This window comes from Siphateles boraxobius, unplaced genomic scaffold (genome assembly GCF_051911475.1).
Source record: "Siphateles boraxobius isolate OS27281-9 unplaced genomic scaffold, OSU_SipBor_1 24, whole genome shotgun sequence".
In the NCBI taxonomy this organism is placed as follows: domain Eukaryota; kingdom Metazoa; phylum Chordata; class Actinopteri; order Cypriniformes; family Leuciscidae; genus Siphateles; species Siphateles boraxobius.
In genome coordinates, this window is record NW_027508855.1 from 7583238 (window position 1) to 7598416 (window position 15179).

Genomic DNA, 15179 nt, shown 5'->3' on the forward strand with positions numbered 1-15179 from the left:
ACTGAAGAATATTCGGTACATCCTATAAAAAATAATAATGATAATAATCAAATAAAATATTAAATAAAATAAAAATGTGTCAAGGTCTTGGAACTGATTATTTCAACATGACAGCTCAACAATAAACCATGAGAAAACATGAGATCAAGTATGTGAACGTGCAACAGAACATTATTATTTTACATTTGATTATTTTATTTATTTATACATAACTCTTCAGTATATGTAGGTGTGCCTTAAGCATTTATTTACTACTTAAATTATGACTACATTATTTTGTAAATATTTGATTCATTGACTTGATACGGAACGCATTATTTTACCTTTAAATATGGGACAAAAAAAAGAAAAAAATCTTTGGTGAGCCAAATATCTCGAAACTTGCATTTTACAGGCATCACATTTCAGTGGTTTCAGCCTATTTTTGCAATGTTTCACAGTGTGTCTGTTGACGTAGTAACATCGTAGTAGTTTCGTGCGCACGTGAACGTCATGGCAAGTACCTCACGCGGGAAACACTTAATGTAACCCGTAAATGCGCGTAACTAATGTATATACTAAATAAATAAAGCAAGCTAGTATGCATGGACCACGAAGTGTTATTGAAATAACACATTAGTAGACCAGAGAGAATAATATGGATTTTTTTCCTGAAAACTTATTGCACAAAATAAATTCAAGCACTTTCAAATGTATCTATGCATGTTAATTTCCAAGAACTTTCCAGGGCATTGAATTTTTTTTTAGATTCACAAACTTTCAAGGATTTCAAGGACCCGTGGGAACCATTATTAGCAAAAATATAAATTTTTCATATCTCCGGACCAGTAGGTGGCACTGCGCGAAACGCTGCAAGTAGCCTCAGATCTTGCTTGTGATGACGTACCGAATTTGGTCTGAATACAATAAAGCGTTGCGGAGATACAACCCATTTTCTTCTGTTTTCGCAAGCGCTACGTAAAATTTGTTTGCGCGGTATTTGAGAAAGTTTTGACGAATCAATATGAATTACATCTGGTTCAATTTTCGTGAAAATCGTAGGTACCGTCTAGGACGAGTTTGAAAACGTACGTTTTTCAAAAAATTCAAAATGGTGAAAAGATTTACGGAAAGATTTTTGCTACTGGCCCTTACGGTTCAAAGGTTATTAGCATAAACATGAGTGAAATTTTGGACAGTTGGTGGCGCTAGAGGGATTGACTCCAAATTTGCTATGGTGACTGTTCAGACTGTCCTCTATCAGTGTGCCAAATTTCATAACTTTCCCGCATGTGGTTCTATGGGCTACCATAGACTTCCAGAGCAGAAGAAGAAAGAAACTGAATAATAATAATAATAATAATAACGCCAACGATTTCAAGAGGTGCCAACGCATTTTCAGGGCTTGGCCCCTAAAAATACACCAGCCTTGGGAAATAACGCTTTGGTCAACGCATGACCTACACGACGTAAGTTTAGGTGGGGCCTTTGGTGCAATGATGTTTAACGATTTGTTGATGTCCTTGCTCTGGAGGAAGTTATACGCAAATGTATTTGCCCGTGTGACATCTCAAATTCCACGATAAAACCAGCCATTTTTGGAGCTTGATTAAATAAATGCTTTGTTTATAATGAGGATGTTTTAAACTGAAACTTGCAGGGTATTTTAAGGGTACAGACATCTTTCTTAAACTTAAACTTTCCATTTAAAAGTACAAAACAAATGATTTACTCATAATGGCTTCTGAATATGAGATGTTTATGTTAGTGGGGAAGCTGTTAAGTTATGTGCCTTATGATGATTGAAATAAAATATCAGAATCAGTTCATTAGCTTACAATAGTATAGTCATACCTGCTTAAACACAACAAATATTTGGGTAGGACTGACTAAAAAAACTGGCATGCTTTAAAGATGAAGTAATATGTGGTCAATTACTGTGGAATTCCCCTGTAGAGAAACATCCTACGAAAAACAACAGCTCAAAGTTGAATCTAAAAACTAACAACTAAATTGTTCTGAGTCAGTGCTGTCTAAACTTAATCCAACTACATAATTAAGTGACTTTTCAAAAAATAAAACAGAAAAAAAATATTTTTCTTCACACCCCTTTATTACTATTTCAACAAGTTTTTTTAAAAACAGATTATTAATAAAATTCATATTTTTAAGTGCAATTTTGTGAAATCCTTTTGTTTGGCTAAAAACATTACATTACAATTTAAAATCATATGAAAATATTATTTCCCTATTCTTTGAATTAGGGAAGAGGTGCATTCATCAGTGTTAATACAAATTATAGATGGCCTTGAGTGGGAGGTCTGTTACAGGACATGGAAATATAATCTTCTAATCTGTTATTGTTTAGTTTTTAAAACCAGATTTAACTCTAGTTGTGTCATTTAATGGTGGTATTGTAATGTTACTAATGTTGGCACAGCTGTTGTCAATGTCTTCATATGAATAACAGAAACATTCAGACACATCCCACTGTAATATTGAAATAAATGACATACCCTGTTGCAAAGTGAGGTATAACAGCTGAAGAATAGAGAAAATGACTTGCATGTGAGTAATACAGTAATGTGTTCTACGTGATAACACTATGATGCCAAGCGTTGTGTGCTGTGTAGCTTTAATTCCAAAAGGCTCCAATTTGTAAGTGGTGAATCTGTTCTTCTACCCCAAACACTCTGCTTTAGACTGAAATGGATAGCTATTTGCCATGGTGGTAAAACCTCTGCCCTGATTGGCTGTGAGAGAGGTAGGTGTGGCGAGGGGTTGGTTGAGAAGAGCTTTGAAATGTAGCCTGTACAACAGAATGAGAAAAAAATAATACTGTCACTTTCCTTATACAGATCTTAATCAGGCACTAAATGATTAAAGCCTATTGAATCTTGAAAGCCACTTGGATCTTTTTTTATCAATTAAAATATAGTATACACACTACCGTTCAAAAGTGTGGGGTTGGTAAGATTTTTAATGTTTTGAAAGTAGTCTCTTATGCACACAAAGGCTGCATTTACCAAAATAAAATACAGTTTTGTGAATATTGTGAAATATCATTACAATTTAAAAATAACTGCATTCTATTTAAATACATGCAATCTATTCCTGTGATGGCAAAGATGAATATTCAGGATCATTACTCCAGTTTTCAGTGTCACATGATTCTTCAGAAATCATTCATTTTAAAAGGAGTTGCGCTGCTTAATATTTTTGAGCGTAAACCATGATATACAGTTTCAGGATCCTTTGATGAATTAGAAGTTCATAAGAACAGCATTTATTTAAAACAGAAATCTTTTGTAACAATGTAAAAGTCTTTAAGGTCACTTTTGATCAATTTAATGCATCCTTGCTGAATAAAAAACTCCAAACTTTTTAACAGTAGGGTATAAACGTACATACATGCTATTAATAAAACAGTATACTTAGTTTGGACAGAACTCACTGCATGTGCTTGTTGTGAGGGCGTTCCATGCGTGAATGCACCTGGAGAAGCTGCCCTTGGGGGATGTGCGTATGATCCTCCAGACTGTCCAAAGAAACGAGCAAGACATTTATGCCCAAAGAAAAACAAGAGAAATAAAATTATCTGCAATAGTGCTGCAGGTTACAAGGCTGTGTTAACAAAGATTTAATTAATTTGTTTTGGCTCTGACCTTTCCAGAAGGGATCTGGACAGCAATAGAGGGAGTGGGCAGCAAACCTGTAGCACTGACATGTAGAGCCTGTGGATGCATGGGCCTCAGTGAATTCTGAAAAACAAATATGAGTCATGAGTTACACAGAAATTGAGCTGACCATCCCTTTCTAGTTTAGTGAGTGTACTTTCAACCCAACTTACAGAGTCTGTGAAGCCGGACTGCTGGTTGGCATGTTCCAGCTGTTTTTGCAGGGGAATCCCAGCACTGGGGATGTAACCTGGAGAGAAGGATGGAATACAGAAAGAGTGTGAAGGTGTCTGCCAAGAAGAAGATGGAGGAAATTTTAACATTTGTGCGTCAAAGGCCCTGTTCCAAAACTCGCTGAGCAGCCTTTGGGGGTCAGAATGATTTTTATAAAGAAATTAATACTCCTTATTCAGCAAGGATGGATTAAATTGATCAAAAGACAGTAAAGAGATTTATAATGTTACAAAAGCTTTCTATAAACCTTTATATTCATCCTGAAGCAGGAATATCATCTAAAAAATATGAATGTTTCATGTTTATTTAATGCAATATTAATGTTTCTTAAGCACCAAATCAGCATATTAGAATCATTTCTGAAGGACCGTGTGACACTAAAGACTGCTGTAACGGCTGCAGAAAATTTAGTTTTGCCATCACAGCAAGAAAACATTAATAGTATTTCATAATGTTATAATTTTTAACCAAAAAAATGCAGCCTTGGTGAGCATAAGAGATTTCTTTCAACAACATTAAAACCAACCGAACCCTTAACTTTTAAATGGTAGTGTGCAGGTACAGTACGTTCCTGCCGAGTAACTGATTTGAAACACTTTTTATGTGCAGCAACATTGATGATTAAAAATCGCCGTACAAATATTTAAATAATACTGTACTAAATCATTATAAAAGTATGCTATAGGGAAATTAAGTCATTCACACACGCATTACACACACCTGGCTGAGAGGTGAAGTGACTGTGGACAGCATAGCCCTGTGGCTGATGGGGCAGGTACTGCATGGACTGGAAAGCTGATGCACCTGGAAACAGAAAAAGATAACATCAAAACAACACATCACAAATTTACACAACAAGAAAAAGAACATAAGAACCTTTGAATTAATGAATGAAGCACTTTTATATACCGAATGTTTAGATGCTACTGTACAGTCAAAGTGCTTAACAATGGGATCAGGGTCTCTGCTCAACCACACCCAGTGTGCAACATTCACCAGGCGTGCGTTTCCCAAAAGCATTGTTAGCCAACTATGGTCGCAAGTTCCATTCAGCTCTGTCGGTAATGACGGAGACCATAGTTGCTTTTGGGAAACACACCCCTGGTTGAGGCGACCACAGTGCAACAGTACACTCGCCACACACCAGCCATAAGTGGAGAGGACAGTGATAGAGACAATTACACCCCTACTCTTAACAAGAAGTCATGGTAATTTTTTTTATGAAAGAGTCACAGACAGTCAGGATGAGTCTTTGAGTCTTACAAGCAAATAATCAAACATACCCTTATCTTCAAACATAAGCACTAAGGGAACATGAAAACAAGGTACCTCTAAGTTGTGAACCACTGGCATAGTTGGCTGGCACTGGCTGACTGGAGGCAAAAGGTGATGTATGCTGTTGCTGTGTGACTCCATACGGGCTGTGACTCGGCTGGGCTCCGGAGTACTGGCCATGCTCTGCCCCACCGGAACTAAATCCCGGCTGAGACTGGAAATGACGCGACTGTTGCGGTGGCAAGCAGACGATAACATTTTCAATTAACACATGCACAGACACCAAAACAATTGTGAGTAGTAACTTAATGATGTGTCCCTCACCATTAAAAAGTGTTGCTTTGTTTTAAACACATATAGATTGATGTACATTAAACTGTCACACTCACAGGAATGACTGGAGACTGGAAGAGCTGTTTACTGCGTTCCCCAAGAAGAGCACCTGAGCGCCCATGACTCACCTGACCCGCTGATAGAAAACAAGCGGTGGAGCAAAATAAAGTAATTATTCTAGGGCAATTCTAACAACAACAAAAAATCAACAAGTCTAAATGACATTCACAACTTTATACTTCTTTAACAAATGCCTAAAAATGCCAAATAGTTGTCACCTTGCATGCTAAGAAGGTGCTGTCCAGGGTGGATGGCCATGTTTTGCGGGTATGTTGCTGAAGTCAGAGTTGTCATGTCACTGTAAGCATAAAAGAATTCTAGTTGTAAACTGAATTACAGATGTGCCATTTGCTAAATCTGACAGCTTTGGATAATAATGTCTTTTTCCACCTTTTTGAAGGGAATTTTCAGGTTGTTTTAATTTCGGCATTTTTTCAGTAGCCATTCCAGTCTTTGGTGTCATGTGATCAAATCAGCATATTAAACAAATTTCTGAAGGGAGCTACATTTTTTTCTTATTAATGCTTAATATTTTTGAGGACACCTTAAGATACTTTCTTGAAGATTCTTTGCTAAATTTCAAAAGAACAGCATTTATTTGATATAGAAAATTACTGACGCGTTTGATCTGTTAAATGCAACCTTGCAGAATAAAAGTCTTATTTTCTTTCTTTAAAAAAAAAAAAACTTACTCTTTCCCGTACCTCTGTTCTTTCCGTCGTCTTTTCTCCTCCTCATGTAGGACTTTCTTCAGCTGTAGGAAAAGCTGGTGCTTCTCTTCTTGAAGACCTTGTAGCTTCACTCCCATCTTCATAATCTGAAGACAGAGAGATTGAGTAAAAAGATTGGTCAGGAGTCCTGTGCAATAACGCCTGCAATCTTTATTTACATTCTTTTTGTAATTAAAGCGGCACTATACAGGATTTCTGTTTTTGTCAAACAGCGATCCCTAGAGTCGCTGTAGAGTACTTGTATTTAACGTTACTGTCATAAACACCACTCACGCAGAGCGTGTCTGCACTCACGGCCTCTGCACTTCATAATAATAAAGTAGCCTACCGTGTTAGGCTTACCTGAGCCTAAATGCCAGATGACACCAATAAAGTGTATCATGTACGTCGCATTATTTCGCAGGGCTCTCAAGATTTGGAGACAGGCAAGAGTGACATCCGGCCGACAGATACGTTTTTGCATGGGCGTAGATTACGCGGGGGACGGGGGGGACGTGTCCCCCCCACTTTTTATACAATGTAAATTCGTCCCCCGCACTTTTTTATAGGGCAAGTGTTTCAACGACAAGGTGAGGTTTACACGGGTGTGTATACATCGATATTTAAAATCAAAAGAGTCAAGGATAGTCTATACGTGACTTTCACGTTTCCATGGTAATCAGTCACTCGTCCATTAGCTTGCGACACGCCCGCACCCGCGCAGAATCCATCAGTTTCATAGTTCAAAATGGCAAAAAACTCTTCACTCCTTTTTCACGAAAAAGTCAAGCACTGTAAGCAAGTTGTCATGTAGTATCCGAATTGTGTTGCACAATGATGAATAATTTATTTTTTAACCTATTTCTCTTGTTGAATAATTAACAGGTTTTGTTGTAAATTCGCTACCCGAACAAACATACAATATTTTCAATCTTTTTTTACTCGTAATGCATTTTATTTTCACAGATATATTATCAAAGGCCTTCAAATGACAATAAACTTGGTGAATGTTATTGCTGAATTTGTATTTTCATGCATTAACAGCCACGATCTGCTTGAATCAGGCAGCGTTGTAACATGTGTACATGATGTTTATCATAATTTGGTAACACTTTACAATTACATAAAAAAAAGTTTGTGGACAAACTTTAAGTTCTCTTGAAAAAGCCTAACTAGAAAGTTTGTAGTAGTTTTAAAAGCTTGAAGTTTGAAGGTTTTCAATTGGAAAGTTTTAGTTTAGTAAGACAGACTTTGTTTAGGCTAGTAAGAAAATGTAACTTTGCCAAAAAAAGAACTTTTATTTTGAGTAAATTTTATTTTTAAATCAGCTTCAGTGTGATATTTAACCATATTATCATGCTTAACACTGATAATTTGAATAATTGTAATGCGATGATCAGATATCTAAATCAGAGAATATCATATGTTTGGGCAGTTGGATTATTTATTTTTAAGAGTGGATTCGGGCACTCAAAGTGCACCAGATTGGTGAATTTATCTTTAAAATGTACAACATTTTCTTTCAGGGGCGCATGCCCCCGGACCCCCCTAGAGGTACAGAGATCCACCTACGAAAATACTGTGGTAACACAGTAGACTATATGATGGTCTATGAAAAATACACATTTTATTATCTTATTAAAATACATGATCAGGATTTTACCACCTTCACCTCATTTTAAGCCAGGAAAAACCCTGCATGTGCAATATAAAGTACTGGACAACTTTCTTTATTTTTTTCTGCTTTATTGCTTTAAAATAAATAGAATATTAAGCCAATTAAGCAAAAATCTGTCAACAAAAGTCTGAAGAAAAATAAAACTGGTATTACACTCGACATTCTGTCCCCCTCACTTTTGAAATGATTGGCTACGCCCCTGCATTTTTGTCATTGGTTGTTGCGTTAAATCTTACCCAGATACAAAAGTGCTATTTTCTGATTGGCTATTGTGTAGCTCGACGAACAACACCAGAGGAGACGCGCTTGATTCCTGCAGGTGTTCTGACGATTCATGCTACCAATCGAGATGTGCTACTTACTGGTTATGCGCTTGTGCAGAGTCATTTTTCTTCTGCTTACCACGCCCATAAATCTATGCATCCTTGCTATGGAGACTTGTAGGAAACTTTGACAGTTCAAAGATGTATATTTGATGATAATTTTTACTTTTCACACCCGATTTAAAAATAAAAACAGTACATTATACTGTACTCTTAACTTCGAATTTTATTATAATTTTATTTCATATAATAATATCATTTTTACTTGTTATATCAAATGTGATAATTGCTAGTTCATTTAAAATATCAAAATATGCTCCCCATACACCTACCCTGATTTAAATGAAATAACGATGTCATAATATTGTGAAATTTACACAATTATGGAAACAATAGAGAATGAATCAACATTCTCTGTGATCGATTCGCGCTCGGGTAGCATTTTTTTGCGAAGGCAGCACAAATCGGCAGACTCTGCTATATATTCGCGCTACGGTAGCATTTTTCGACAAGGCACAACAAATCGTCAGAACACCTGTTCCACAGTGAGAGCGGCGCGGCCAGAGTTTTGGCATATTAAATATATTACAAATAGTTTTTCAGCGTGAGAAATACAACGTGTGGCGGGAGATCGTGACAAGACCGAAAAGTGACTGTCACGCTCAATGCGTGACACTTGAGAGCCCTGATTTCGTAACAATGTCCGTTATGATGTTGTTGGACATGTTTATTGCAATTTATCATAATAGTTAGCAAATTGCGCTCATTTACACTATTTACAACATTTAGGCTTATTTATGTCCTGATAATTATGTGAGATATTGACAACTGTTCTCATGATAATCACAGGAATCAACTTTAACAGTGAAAGCTTGAGCGAGTGGGACTCTTGTCCGGTTCCTCTTGCTGTCAGATTCCCGCCGGCCCAAAGTTGCAAGGGTGGTTTTGCGGCTCACAGGCACCAGGGGGGTGCGAGACGACCACCATTCAACACGAAATCAGTAATATAAACATTACAATGACTCCAAAGCTGTTCGGTTAAGGTAAAAAAGTTACTTAGTTCTGCTTTAATCCAAGTTTTAGAATGTGGCAATCATACAGACTTACCTGCTCTTTAGTCTCCTCTAAGGACATCCTCTCCTCCATCTCTTTCTTCCTCTTCCTCTCTTCCTCTTCTTTTAGTTTCTGCTCCATCATTTTGTCAACCTCTTCCTCCTCTGAGATAAACAATTGACAACTGATCACAAAGTTATTTTTTTTTAAAAGACTTCAAAAGTATCTACATGCACATCACCAACAACCCTAAAAATACAAGCACCAGAATGCAACATGAACATGGGAATTATTTTATTTATTTGTAGTAAAAATAATATGCAGGAGATTCCAGGGCTTACCTTGCCTCTTCCGCTCCCTCTCTCTCATAATGTGCTTGTGTAAGGCACGTGCCATGGCATTAGACAGTTTGGGCCTCTCCAGAAGAGCCGGCATGATAGTAGGGATTGGCGGTGCCAGCTGGAGTAGAGATGTCAGGTAAAAAAAATTTACACAGATGAGTCCACTATGATTAAATTTCATTTATTAGTGGCCTTTCCACGGCAAGAATAGTGAAGAGTGAGAAACAATTAAAGAACTGAAAGTTTGAAGATTTTTTACCTTGTTAAATAACATGTTAAAAAAAATAACAGAACCATTAACATTCTTATTATTTCTGTGCGGCCCAATTTAAAAATGCCACAGAGGTTCAGGATGACTCATTAAGTTACAAACACAAACTAAAGCAGCAGTCAAAAAGTTGACAAACCTTGCTTACGTTGTATAAACCAACTTACCATATCAATTCTAAAAACCAAAGACTACGAGTTAGAGCAAAATATAAACTAGAAGAAAGAGATGTGGTAATCTGAGAAGCAATAGAATGCAGTAAATGAGCAAACTCAATGCACCGGGTTAGCTCTATAATGACTTGACAAGCTAGCTGGCTATGCTTGCAGTAACCTAAATGTTTTGATGGGCTATTCCGTTAATCTGTCCGAGAAAATCACCTGTCATAAGCATGATTTTATAGACGAAAGTGATTTCAATGTTTCTTTTTCCAGTAAGTTGCATTAACACCTGACCATTAGGCTAGCAGGCTAACGGCACAAGTGACAGCTTAGGCAGCTAGCTTGCAAAATCAGCGAACTAAATAAAACTCTTGCAGTGAAAATCGTGGAATCTTCATGTAACGCACTTTTGTCCGTTTCTGAGATTAAAAGTATGCTGAGCTTGTCTGAAGGCTTTCCTTTAAAAAAAAATTAAAAATAAACAAGTGTATCAGTTATGAACCAAAATAAAAATGACAGGAAACCCAGTTTGGCGCACTTCCGCTGTGGGTGTGTCTTGATGACAGCAAGTGTCACTGCAAAGCCATGGGTAGAGCATGACATCTAGCTCCTCCTCTCTGAACGTCCCTCCACCCATTAAATCCACGGAGGTGGACGTCTTTGGCTGGACTAGGTCAGAGGTTAAAAGCTCAACCTCAACCCATGACGTGCAGAGAAGGGGGACTCGTCAGTCGGCTCTGCATTGAGCTGTGAGCACCACTTGGAAATGAAACGAACATTTCAGGAGTGTTTTAAAATTGTTTTATTTGTGGGTTATTTTCACTTACAACATGTATTATAAGGAATATAATTTAATTAATCAGCTACGTCTATTAGCTAAATTTAGTATACATAAATGTATATATGTGTGAAGCAAGACTATATTTTTAAATTTGACAGAAGTTCAGCAACACCTAAAACAATATTACCTTAAAAAATAAGAAAACAATGTGTTAATATCTGTGAACAATTTAATGTTTTATTGAACTCTGTGATTTTTTATTTTTTCTGTTTATCCTAATGTACCCCAGGCTGTATTTGTAAATCTTTAAAACCAATTAAAAAATGGCAAGTTTTCTTACAAGTAAATCGTTACATGGCCGTCTTGTCTCATGTTGTTAATAACTTGTAAGGCTTCTCTTCAGGTATTAAATATAATCATTACTTCATGAAATAAAAAAATTAGGAGATTGCAAAATCATGGGCACTACTGAGCAGGATCACAATGCTCTTGATTATTTGATATTAATTAATATCCGTAATTTGTTGTAATACGTACCATCTATACAGAAACATGCGCAACAGATATTCTCAGATCTGTGAGAAAAGTACAAGTCAAGATCCATGAAAGACTTACAACGGGCAGAGTTTTACATCAGGTTTATAATGGTGGCAAGCTTCAGATGGAGCTTTTAGGGGAAAAGGAACAAAACAAATTCAAATAAACAGCAATTCAAACCCATTTAAAAATAATAATTGGCAATGATACACAAACACACTCACACTCATACACATTACATGGTATGATAGTCCAGTATTATCAGTGATTTTGGTCTGTGCAAAAATGGTAGCTAAAAACAAAATCAAACCAAACATTAAAGACCGTAGAATAGCAAAGTGACTTCAGGATGCATGTTGGTGCCAAAGGAAAGTGAGAAAAGTTGAAAGGAGAAGTGTAGAACATTGAAAAAGCTTTTAAGGATCTGAGTACCACTAATTTACTGAAACAGACCAGGACAAAGTATCAGGCCTAAAAGCAAGAATAAGGATGGAACTCTTAGGTAGGAAGGAGCAATATGCAGGCAGCATAGAGTACAAACAAGATTGCATAAACAGATGAAGAGAATATTAAAGTGCATTCAACATGTACACTTTGTGTGGCCTAACGTATTGATAATTTTATTTTAAAGAGGGGTATTGTGGGACAATTAAATTCATTACACATCTCTCAAAACGTCCCCATAGACGCTTTCATCACTGTAGGCAATGTAAAGGAAAAAGTCTTCTTCATGGTGCTCCTAAAATACAGAAAAAGAGACAAAGAGTTTAGAAATGCTTCATTCTTATTGAGCAAAAACGCAATTTTCTCACTTCTACTGATGTAAACAAACAGGTGCAAAAGATGGAGCAAGCAAAATAAATGATGTTCAGAATTATTCACAAGAGAATGAAAGATGTACCTGGTAGAGCAGCCCCATAGTGGCTGATGTGGGAGGAATGACGTTGTTGACAAAGAAGAAGAGGGCATCTTCGGCCCTCAAGTGGATCCTTTTCCGAATGAGGAAGTAGAACTGCCCCACTTCAAAAACAAGAAAATGTATCATTACATACATATCCTACATATTTTTATACTATTCAATATTGAGCAAATTAATCTCTATTTTACAAGAAAATTAACCTGTGAGGTCAGAAGGGACAAGATATTTCTTCTTGTCCAGATCTCCTATTCTGGCTTTGGGAGCTTTCTCGACGATCACCTGTGGAAAACAAATCAGTATGATGATGGTAAAAAATAACCAGTCAGTCATGTGAGAACAACTGCATCTTTCAGTAGTATAATATCAAGGGTATTCCCCAGTTTAGGGCTCATTCTAACAAATTTCCCCACTGATATTTTACCGAGTAATTATATTTTACATAATGTAACTGAAAATTAACCCAGTGCGAGGCCACAAGATAATGCGTCAGAAAACTTCACATTCAAGGTATTTTGTCCTTGACTCTGTCAAAACAACAAGGTTCATTTGAATGATTCAATATGTGCGAAAAAAAAGAAAGAAAACGTCCGGGAAACAAAGCTGTTTACCGGCTCTCTATTAATGATGTTTAATACCTTGATGTTTATCACATGTTTCAAATATATAAACTTATGTCATATATTATCATAAAAATATATTCATTATTTTATTACTTGTACTTTAAACGATGCCACAATTTCCAATTAAGACAGAAGCTAACTGACGCTATCCCTAGTCCTTTCATATTTGAAGGACAGCTTAAAAACGACGATGATAATTTATTAATTAATCGTATATATACACTAATTCGCGTTTTTAACTATTTCCCCATGGTTCCTCCATACAAATTAGCGTTGTCACTATGTTATTCCTCGATAGGTTTACATTATCTGTACAAGCAGGGCCCTGCCAAAAACAACTCATTTGTCTGACTCACGGGCACTCTGTCCGGGTACTTCTTTCTGATTTTCTCCCCCTCGGACCGTCGCTTCTCAAAGGGATGTTCTTCTTTGTACATAAACTTCATTGTCAAGGCTGGGCGATTTAAAAATATCCAAGAAAATCTGCAGTAGACGGTGTTTACAAACTAGCTTAGGTTTTTTGACAACTGCGTCGGAGGGCGGAGGGATATCCAATAACAAGGAACAAGAGATGTACGTCACACCGCGTCAGCTGCGTAATGACGTCCTCAACAGCCAGGAGGCCTACGTAGCATTACCTGACATCTAAACGGTTAAAACAAAACAAAAACAAAATGTTAAAGCAACGCAACATGCTTTGTTCTGTAAGGACAATTAGCATACTGAATGTGATGCGGTCTACATCACAGGTGGCCAGGCCTGGTAATAAAAAAGGTTAAAGGTTCAAATCACTCAAGACTTCATTCTTGTCCTCAGGCTGATCAAAAAAGACTGATGAGTGCTTTGGATAAAAATGCAAGCTAAATTTGACAAATTATCCATTAGAAATCACAGACTAGTTTTAAGTTAGTTCAAAACTACTGGTATAGATACTCATCAAATTACCCATCTTTGTAGGGAAAGCCTGCTTGCTAACAGTCAACTCCCTCTCATAAGGGGACAAGAGAGAGAGTTATTTAGGTTAAAATGGACAAGATATCAAACCCATGCTATGATCAAGCAGGGAGGACTTGAATAAAACTTAAGGTTGTGAGTGGGACGGGTGCCTCACAAAGCTATTCAAAATCCTACACTTTAAGTTATCTGAAAAGTTTATGCACTAAAATAATTTGGTTTAATTGTTACATTGTCTTATGCTTACACACGACTGGGAAAAACCGCAGGTTCTGAGTATGACAGACTATCATGAAACCATTTACTAAACTCATTCCAAAGTAAAACCAATGCCTACATTATAAAAAAGGCATTGACTACCAAGCCACCCAGACACTGTCTAGAAATAGTTATGGTTCAAAATTATTTGGAGGCAAGCCACAGTGAAGGCAACAATTACTTTGACGACGTCTCAAATTTCAGCTCTAGCAATGATGCATCAGTTAACCATCATGAGGTCTGCATAACACTATTTGTATTGAAGGGTGGCATAAAAGAAGCCACATAAAACAAGTAGCACATGTGGAGATGAAGATGACCTGTTAAAACACAATATTGATCCTGTTGTCATGGGTCAGATGAGACCAAGAGGTTTCTGACCAAATTCAAAGAAATGTGTTGTGTAAATCCAGCATTGCCCACACTTTAAATGCTGGGCCTTATTCATGAAACACAAGCAGAATAAATTTCTGTGTAAATGATTCATAAAGCCATTCCTTTGTAAATTGCTCCACTGGATTAACTTGTATATAAGAATGGTTTGATGAATGATTTACAGCGAAATATGTTTTGCTTGTACTTCATAATGAGTGGTAGTGAAGCATTATTTTATTTCATCTACAGGAACTGAGCATCTCATTAAAATAATGGACAGAACCTGTTTTTCAGTCTGCTAAAATATATGAAGCTATTTTGTGTATACAAGTTATCCGATTCAGTCCAATAATAAAAAAATGTAGTGCTCAAGTGTATAATCTGAAAAACCTGAAAGAAATGTATTTGGAAGAATGGGCCAAATCCATTCTTTATTGTGTGAAAAGTGGTATAAATCTCTAACTGCTTAAGTTTAAAATATTGGATCAATCTCTTTACTTAACATATGACATTCTGACATTTACGAATGTTATGAAAGTAGCAGCAGATGGTTTCTTCTCTATTGTGTCGTACATCCAAGTGTAAGGATTATTAGAACATAAATACATGTAGGTGGGGACTTGGTTCTATCCATCATTTGTTG

General features: G+C 36.6%; 2 protein-coding genes across 7 annotated transcripts; both read right to left on the minus strand.

Annotated features, from left to right (window-relative positions):
- Nucleotides 1–2073: 2073 nt before the first annotated feature.
- gps2 (G protein pathway suppressor 2) lies at nucleotides 2074–10659 on the minus strand. 6 transcript variants are annotated; one of them, XM_077241119.1, is made up of 13 exons: nucleotides 10500–10589; nucleotides 10099–10146; nucleotides 9664–9781; nucleotides 9377–9486; nucleotides 6251–6375; nucleotides 5777–5856; nucleotides 5555–5634; nucleotides 5220–5394; nucleotides 4611–4694; nucleotides 3830–3906; nucleotides 3645–3740; nucleotides 3434–3517; nucleotides 2074–2788 (listed from the first exon to the last, which is right to left on the minus strand). In XM_077241119.1, exons 2-13 carry the CDS (start codon nucleotides 10099–10101, stop codon nucleotides 2696–2698), a joined length of 1125 nt encoding a protein of 374 aa, XP_077097234.1. In that variant the 5' UTR covers nucleotides 10102–10146; nucleotides 10500–10589; the 3' UTR covers nucleotides 2074–2695. The 6 variants fall into 6 exon arrangements, with proteins under 6 accessions (XP_077097234.1, XP_077097238.1, XP_077097236.1 ...); XM_077241123.1 differs by lacking the exon at nucleotides 10099–10146 and having other exon boundaries at nucleotides 6263–6375; nucleotides 10500–10659; XM_077241121.1 differs by lacking the exon at nucleotides 10099–10146 and having other exon boundaries at nucleotides 10500–10659.
- Nucleotides 10660–10879: 220 nt separating this feature from the next.
- gabarapa (GABA(A) receptor-associated protein a) lies at nucleotides 10880–13594 on the minus strand. Its single transcript, XM_077241125.1, has 4 exons — nucleotides 13306–13594; nucleotides 12530–12608; nucleotides 12312–12430; nucleotides 10880–12149 (listed from the first exon to the last, which is right to left on the minus strand). Exons 1-4 carry the CDS (start codon nucleotides 13393–13395, stop codon nucleotides 12069–12071), a joined length of 369 nt encoding a protein of 122 aa, XP_077097240.1. The 5' UTR covers nucleotides 13396–13594; the 3' UTR covers nucleotides 10880–12068.
- Nucleotides 13595–15179: the final 1585 nt, after the last annotated feature.

Coding starts and splice junctions, on each gene's coding strand:
- gps2 (XM_077241119.1), bottom strand. Junction 6,376..9,376: donor TAGAGGAGACTAAAGAGCAG/GTAAGTCTGTAT, acceptor CTCTGTCTTCAG/ATTATGAAGATGGGAGTGAA. Junction 3,518..3,644: donor TCCAGATCCCTTCTGGAAAG/GTCAGAGCCAAA, acceptor TTCTTTGGACAG/TCTGGAGGATCATACGCACA.
- gabarapa (XM_077241125.1), bottom strand. CDS start 13,395: ATGAAGTTTATGTACAAAGAAGAACATCCCTTTGAGAAGCGACGGTCC. Junction 12,609..13,305: donor AGTACCCGGACAGAGTGCCC/GTGAGTCAGACA, acceptor TGTTTTCCACAG/GTGATCGTCGAGAAAGCTCC. Junction 12,150..12,311: donor CTATGGGGCTGCTCTACCAG/GTACATCTTTCA, acceptor TCTGTATTTTAG/GAGCACCATGAAGAAGACTT.